This window comes from Plasmodium chabaudi (genome assembly GCF_900002335.3).
Source record: "Plasmodium chabaudi chabaudi strain AS genome assembly, chromosome: 8".
Taxonomy (NCBI): Eukaryota; Apicomplexa; class Aconoidasida; order Haemosporida; family Plasmodiidae; genus Plasmodium; species Plasmodium chabaudi.
This window is the reverse complement of record NC_030108.2, coordinates 161,774-169,652: the sequence shown is the minus strand read 5'-3', so window position 1 is coordinate 169,652 and position 7,879 is coordinate 161,774. Positions and strand designations below refer to the sequence as shown.

General features: G+C 22.2%; 2 protein-coding genes across 2 annotated transcripts; one reads left to right on the top strand and one right to left on the bottom strand.

The window, feature by feature from the left end:
- Positions 1 to 751: 751 nt before the first annotated feature.
- On the top strand, positions 752 to 4,648 carry PCHAS_0802500 (serine/threonine protein kinase, putative; the record flags this gene model as incomplete). Its single annotated transcript, XM_729333.2, has 1 exon — positions 752 to 4,648. The coding sequence occupies one exon, from the start codon at positions 752 to 754 to the stop codon at positions 4,646 to 4,648; it is 3,897 nt and encodes a 1,298-aa protein (XP_734426.2).
- Positions 4,649 to 5,412: 764 nt separating this feature from the next.
- On the bottom strand, positions 5,413 to 7,809 carry PCHAS_0802400 (phosphoinositide-binding protein, putative; the record flags this gene model as incomplete). Its single annotated transcript, XM_736204.2, has 1 exon — positions 5,413 to 7,809. One exon carries the CDS (start codon positions 7,807 to 7,809, stop codon positions 5,413 to 5,415), a length of 2,397 nt encoding a protein of 798 aa, XP_741297.2.
- Between the last annotated feature and the right edge of the window lie 70 nt (positions 7,810 to 7,879).

The following is a 7,879-nucleotide window of genomic DNA, read 5'->3' as shown; positions in this document are numbered from 1 at the left end:
ATATATATTTATACATATAATTATTTTTATTTATATTATCCCAGACAACTTATTTTTGTTATATTAGTAAATTATACAAAAATATTAAAGACAAAAAAATCGTAGATTATAATATATTATTTTTTAATAATTAAATATTATAACATAAAATAAAAATAAAATAATAAAAATAGAAAAATAAGATAGAAATATAAAAATATATAATACACATTATTTTTTTTATTTATAGGAGTACTAAATTATGATAATATTTTAAAAGACACATTATTTTGGCATGTATATTATATATTTCTATTTTATTTTAAATTTATTACATTTTACTATATTTAAAAATTGTGTATACATGTGGAAATACAATATATGAAGATACAACTAATTTTGGTGGCATACACTATATATATAAGTGGTATGTACATAATAATTATGTATTACTTATATATATTTACATATCCGTGCAACATAATATTTTATATTTTGTTAATCATATACAATAAAAATATAGTTTATTAAAATAGCCAAGAAACGATAGTAATAATCGAATTTTAGTTTTGGTATGTTCATTCTGTGATTATTATTGCTATTATTGTTTATTATGATTTTTTTTTGTGTAACATATTTGTTTTAGATTTTTAATTTTCAAAAATCTTCCTTGTCAGCTAAATGAGTTATAAGCTTATGATGAAGAAGCTTTCTATTGTGCATTTTACAAATCGAATAGACGTTATAAAATAAAAAAATATTCATTGTAAAAATGCATCAATGTTTTTTTTGCAATTACCTTTTCAAATTTGTAAAGCGGAAAAAAAAAAAAAAAAAAAAAATAAATAATCAGAAAAATTTAGATGAAAGGGATACAACTGATATAGAAGATATATATGATATTATTAATGTGCAAAATGGAACATATTGCAGTGCATTATATCACGGTACCGATACTACAAATACTCCAAAGGATGAGGGGATCGAAGATAAATGCCCAAATGTGGATAGGACTAAAATTACAATAGATCATAATTACAACACTGTGGCATATCAATGCAACCATAATGAAAATAAAGATGATAGCAACAGTAGTACTACATGCACATATAATACTGATCAGAATAATATATGCATACCTGATAATATAAACCAAATCGAAATATTTAATGAGTATATCGGCAAAATATGTAACAATGATAAACGGAAAAAAAATTATTCTTCTATACTTCTTAATATATATAACGATAAAGACAAAAAACCATATTTAAATCGGAACGTATTAAGAAGAATAAGAAACAAACATTGGAACTATTCTATAGATAGACAATATTTAAAATTTATAAATTATTATAGAATAAAAAGAATTAAAAAAGAAATAATACAATTAATTCGTTTTATAAATTTGTATTTGTCATCACATTATTGTAAAAGAGCAATTAACTCGTTAATTTGTATCAACAAATATGCGAATGAAAATATTATAACAGATTTGATAAGAAGAAGAAAAGAAAGAAAGACATTAAGAAAAAAGAATAGCACAAAAAATATTTTTTTGGAAAATACAAATTATAGCGAAATAAATGATACATATAGTAATATACATATGAATCATAATTTTAATGGTAAAAATATATTTTCATATTTTAAAAAATCATCAAAATTTATTTCAGCTTTTAATAATTTGTATATGCTATTTATTAGTGAAATGTGTAAAATAGAACATACAAAAAAATGCGTTTACAGTAATCCAAAAATAGACAACAATAAAAATAAGTTGATCTATTTATACATACATTTTTTAAAAAATTGTATTAAAATAATAAACAATTTAGAAATGAAAAGAATAAAAAATCGAAGACAAATACAAAATGAAAAAAATTTTAGTAGTCATTATAGTAATATAAATAAATATATGAAAAAAGAAATTTTTAAAGGTAAGTACATAAGAAGTGTTATTTATATTTGTAATACATATTTACAAAATATAGAAAATACACTTTTTTATAATATAGCCAAACTAAAAGAATATTATAGCTTTATTAAAAGGTGTGATATAAATATGAATAGGAATAATTGCAGAGTTCAATGCAATAAATTAAGTGACGAACTATTATATATAAATAATTATAACAATAAAACAGAATATTCCAATTCGGACCGAGTAATTTATTTATATATTAATGGTGGTGCAATTAATATCAAAAGAAGTAATTTAAAAAAATGTGGTTTGAACTGTTTTATAAAATTAAAGGGTGATAAGTTTGGTCACCTTTTTTTAGAAGGAGGGAAGAATAATGAAATAAAATATAATAAGGAAAAAACGAAAGATCGCAAAGAAATAGAAACAGTAGATAAGGATAATGATATATATTATGTAGCAGATGATTTGAAAATACAACACGATGATAAACTTGATAAATCTAATGAAAGCATGCCTTCTTTGGGAAACATTTTTCGAGTTAATCAAAAAGATACCCATAAGACAACTTATATATCTTTAAGCACTCAAAGGGATGAGCAAATCAGTACTATTAAAAAAATAAAAGAAGAAAAAAATATATATAAACAGAGAAAATATTGTAACATATCAGGAAAAAATAATATCAAAAATTATGGTTATAATGAAAATGGAAAAAGTCGAAAAGATAAAATATGTAAAAGAATATTATTAACAAAGAGTACCAAGAAATATACATATATAAAAAATAAAGATAATAATACAACCCGAGTAAAACAAATAAAATCATGTAGTAAAATTTATTCTACTAAAAAAGAAAATGATAAAATTAATGACGTTGAACAAAATATTAATACTTTAAATGATGGAGCAGGATTTTGTAGTATTAATATAAATTTAAAAGAAGTTTCTAAAATTGAAGAAGCTTTTAAGGGGCGACATACTCAGAACTCTAATTTAGTAAACGAAAGAAATGGCATGGAGACAATTAATAGCTTGGATTGGAACGGATTTAATGAATTTCAAAAAAATGAAAAATCTCAAATATTTGGAAATAAAGATAATTTAGACAATTTGAATAATGAATATAATCGATATACAAACAAAAATAATTATGAAAATCGTCCTATTAATATATTTATAGATTGTTTAGAAAAATGTGAATATATAAAAAATAATTTTAAATTTATAGAATTAATTAAAGATAATACAATTAATTTTTTATATAAATGCTATGATATAAAAAATAATAAAAATGTTGTTATAAAATGTGTAAATAAAGAAAAACAGCTATCTATTATGAGTTATAACACATATACAAATATATACAAGATTATTAAAAAAATTGATAATGAAAATATAATAAAAATTTATGACGTTTTAGAAAATCAGTCACATTTTTTTATTATTATGGAATTATGTGAAGGTACAGATTTAGTCGATTATGTATCAAATGAAAATATACCATTTGAAAAAATTAAAGATATAATTTTTCAATTATTAAGTGGAATTAGTGCACTACATGATAATTATATTATTCACCGAGATATTAAATTAGATAATTTAATGTTTAAAGATAAAAATTTTGAAAAATTAGTTATCATTGATTTTGATATGAGTATATATATTTGTGCTAACGATCAGATCTATCCTTGTAAGGGCGATTGTATTTACAATAGTGAGACAAAGGACACTTTTTATGACAACAAATTTGATGAAAATTATATGAATATGTGTGACCCTGATCAGTCATCTGCAAAAAATGTTGGTACTTCTGATAATCTCAATACCGGTTTATCAGAAAAAAGTAAGAATAGCATTTGTAAAAACAATATTTGTAAAGAAGGAAACAATGCAGCTACTTCCAATACATTTACAGATTATGCAAATCAGGGGAAACATGAGAAGGTAGATAAAATCGAAAATCAGGATTCTGTGAAGATTAAAAATTCATGCTTATATAAAAATGAACCAGATATAAATACCTTAGGCTCAAATAATACATATACAAATAAAGTTATACAAAATGATAAAAAAGGTAACAATTTTAATTCATGGGATATTTCAAATTCTTATGATTATATTAAAAATAAAAATAAAACTCATAATAAGAAAAGTACTTCACTAGATTACAACTATATGCGAAAAGTTGAAAATAATGCTTTTTCTACAAATACAAGAAATATTGAAAAGCCATTTATTAGTGATGAAGAAAAAGTTGTATATAACGATTTGATTATTGGAACTAAAGAATATATGTCTCCGCATTGCCTCAAGGGTATGTATAGTATTAAGACAGATATATATAGTGTAGGAGTAACAATTTTTTTAATAATTTTTAAAAGTTTTCCATATTTATTTGACGAAATTTCGATAAATAAATGGGAAGAAGAAATAATTAATAAAAACAAGGAAATAGTTATACCATTTTCCTTTCTATTTCACAATGTTAATTGTACTTATTTTATAAAATTGATGGATTTGCATTTAATAAATAATAATATATATTTTTGCAATGATAGTTGCTTATTAGATGATAATTTAAGAGAAATAGCCAAAATACAGGGAATTAAATTCGATTTTGATAAAATTAAGATAAACCAAAAAAATATTTATCTTGTTGAAATATTAAGGAAGACATTATCCCTTGATGTTTGTGATCAATATAGTAATGTGTCTCAAATTATGGAAAGCTCTTTATTTAATTAGATTTTTTTTATAATCATAATTAATCATATATATAGTAGGAGTTGATGCATCTTATTATAAAGTTAAGAGGCACAGTGAAATTATTTCTTTCGTTTTTTTTTATTATTATTTTTTTTTGTACAATGTTGCCGAATATGCTGGAGAAATAATATATGTAAATATTTAATATAGAGCATAAATATTCCTATCCAGACCCCTATCTTAATATAATGTACATTGGTTGCATTACGGTTACATACATGTGTAGTTACCTACTTAGGCATGCCATTGTTAACATTATTTTTTCGTTTTTTTAAGTTTTTAAAACTGGAAAGAGAAATCCAATTTTCATTCTTTCCTTTTTGTTATTTTAGAATTTTATAACATACTATAGCATGTATATTTTTTGTTCATATTTATACCCCTGCTACAAATTAGTAGATTAAATACTCCGATCTTTGGATATAGTTATGAAATTCATAGATATTTTTTTTGTATTTGATTTTTTTGTAAATTTTTTTCATACAATTTATAAATTTTTGTATAAACATTTAGAAACATATAATACACCATTTTAAAAGAAAAAAAAAAATAAACTTTAATTTACTTAATATGTTTTACGTATATATAATGTATACCTATAAATATATTATTTCGTATGTTATAACCGATTTAATTCGGGTTTGTGTATGCATATATGTTTTCCTTTGTAGTTGGAAAAAAAAACAAAATGGTGTAAAAAAATCAATAAAATGAAACACACATACTAAAAAAAAAAAATAAAATTATCTAAAAGCTGAAATTAAGTCATCGTCATCATCACTGACATGAACTATATTCTTCTTTAAATTATAAGAGTCGTCATTTTCATTTATATTAGCCATATAGAGAGTTGAATCCGTATTATCAAACTGTATACTGTTTTTAATTGGGGAATAATTATTATTGTAGTTATAGTTCTTTGTGCTTACATGTTTAGAGCTATATGGTATACTATTTTTAGGATTGATATTTTGATCAAAAGTTGGAAGATCAGTATTATGATCGTATTCCATATTATTACGATCATATTGGCTCGAATATATATTATAATTTTTGATTTCATTTTCTGATGTTATATAATTATTTTTATTTTCAGTAGAAATATAATCATATGAAGAAGGTTCATTTTGTGAAACATATTTTAAATTATCCATTTTTAAAGAGTTATTTATATCCGTATTATAGTAATGGTCGGTAAACCCTTGTTTATCATAACTATCTCTATTGTTGTTAATGTTTTTTTTTTCATTTTTGTTTGTAATTATACAAATATCCAAATTAGTAACATCTGAAGTTAATTCGTTTAACGAATTTGTACTTTGCTCATAAAAAATATTACTTTGAGATGATTTCATAATATTTTCTTTTGTTGATGCATTATAATTAACTATATTTTTTTTATAATTTGATGTATCGAATACATTATATTCATGTTTTTTATTTGTTTCCTCTAAAAGATTATCAATTGATCTTGAATCGCTTTGGGTACTACAGTAACCACAATTACTATTATTATCACTTTCATCAAAATGAAATTGATTTTGTTCAAACTTATCATTGTTTCTATTTTTATTATATTCTCGATAATTTTCTTGTGTATATTTTGTTTTATAATTTTTTTGTGGTTTCCATACTTCAAAATTATCTATATCATTTTTCCAAATTTTTAAATTTCCGCTATTTCCCCCTGATAGTAATAATTCTGAGCTGTACATAAATTTTAAAAAGTACACTCCATTTGAATGTGCATGAAACGAAGAAATGATCAATCCAGTTGTTATTGACCAAACAACAATTGCATCTTCATATCCTGCATATAATATTTTTTTATCTTTATTAACACTTAAAGATAAAACACGATTATCATACAATAATGGGGGTACATATTGTGCACACATATTATTGTCAACAACTAGTTTTGTAATATTTTTCGGTTTATTTGTATTATAATTATTTATAGAATATGGATCATTGCGGTTGTTTTCCATAGACATAGTACCTTGTGGTGCATTAGCCATTTTCTGCTCATCACTTATTTCGACACTATTTGTGGATATAACTTCATTAACATATTGATAATTGTAACAGGCAATTATATTATCATAACCAATAAACATGTATTTTTCAGTATTAGTAAAACACTTAATTTTATTTCCATTTTTTAGTTTTTTTGTATCTAAGTAAATAGGAGGATTAAAACTCATATTATATATAAAAAATAAGGAATTATTTGTACCAATAACAAGATTATTATATTGAAACAAATGACAAGTAGTTATTTTATCATTATCTAATCTTTTATTACATCTTCCACCACTTAATATTTTATAATCACATAAATCGATTATTCTAAAAGCATTATCATATCCACATGTACAAAAAAAATTATCATTGATTGAAGACATTTTTAAAATAGTATCATTATGACAAGGAATACTTTTGATATATGTTAAAATTAATAATTCTAAATTTAGTTTATATATATGTATTTTTCCATCATCGCCAGAAATAATAGCTTCATTATTTTTTTCGGACCATATAATATTTCTTGCTTTATATATAGTTTGTTCTTTATGTGTTTCAACAAATGTTGAAGTAAGATCATTATTATATGTAAATACTTTAATTTCTCCAATCATATCAGGTTCAATTATTGACCATAGTTTTCCTAATTTACTAAAATTACTCTTGTCTTCATATACGCATATTATAAAATTATTTTTTTCATTAATATATAAATCACTTAAGGAATATTTTTGGGGACCTACACTATTTAATAATTTGGTTTTAACAACATCTATTGATAAATTTATCTTGTCATAAAATAAAATAAAATTTAAAAAAGTTGCACAACATCTTATATCTGCTCTAACAAATAAATCTTGGATATAATTATTCAATATTCTTTTTCTATAATTTATATATTCATGATTATTATAAGACACTAATTTTTTTTTAGGTAAGTTTGGTAATGCTGAGTATCCCAAATGCATCAATTCACAATGCAAATTTTCAAATTCACTGTACCTTCGACTTACTTCATATTTAAGATCTTTGTAGTTAACTAAAATTATGTAATAAATTTTGTCATCTCTGCTATCTACTCTGTTTATGCAAATATTAAAATGCTCCAATTCCATATTTGCGAAAGACAAAGATAAAAAAGAATAGCATATATATTTATATTTTATACCTTTTCAGTACGTTATT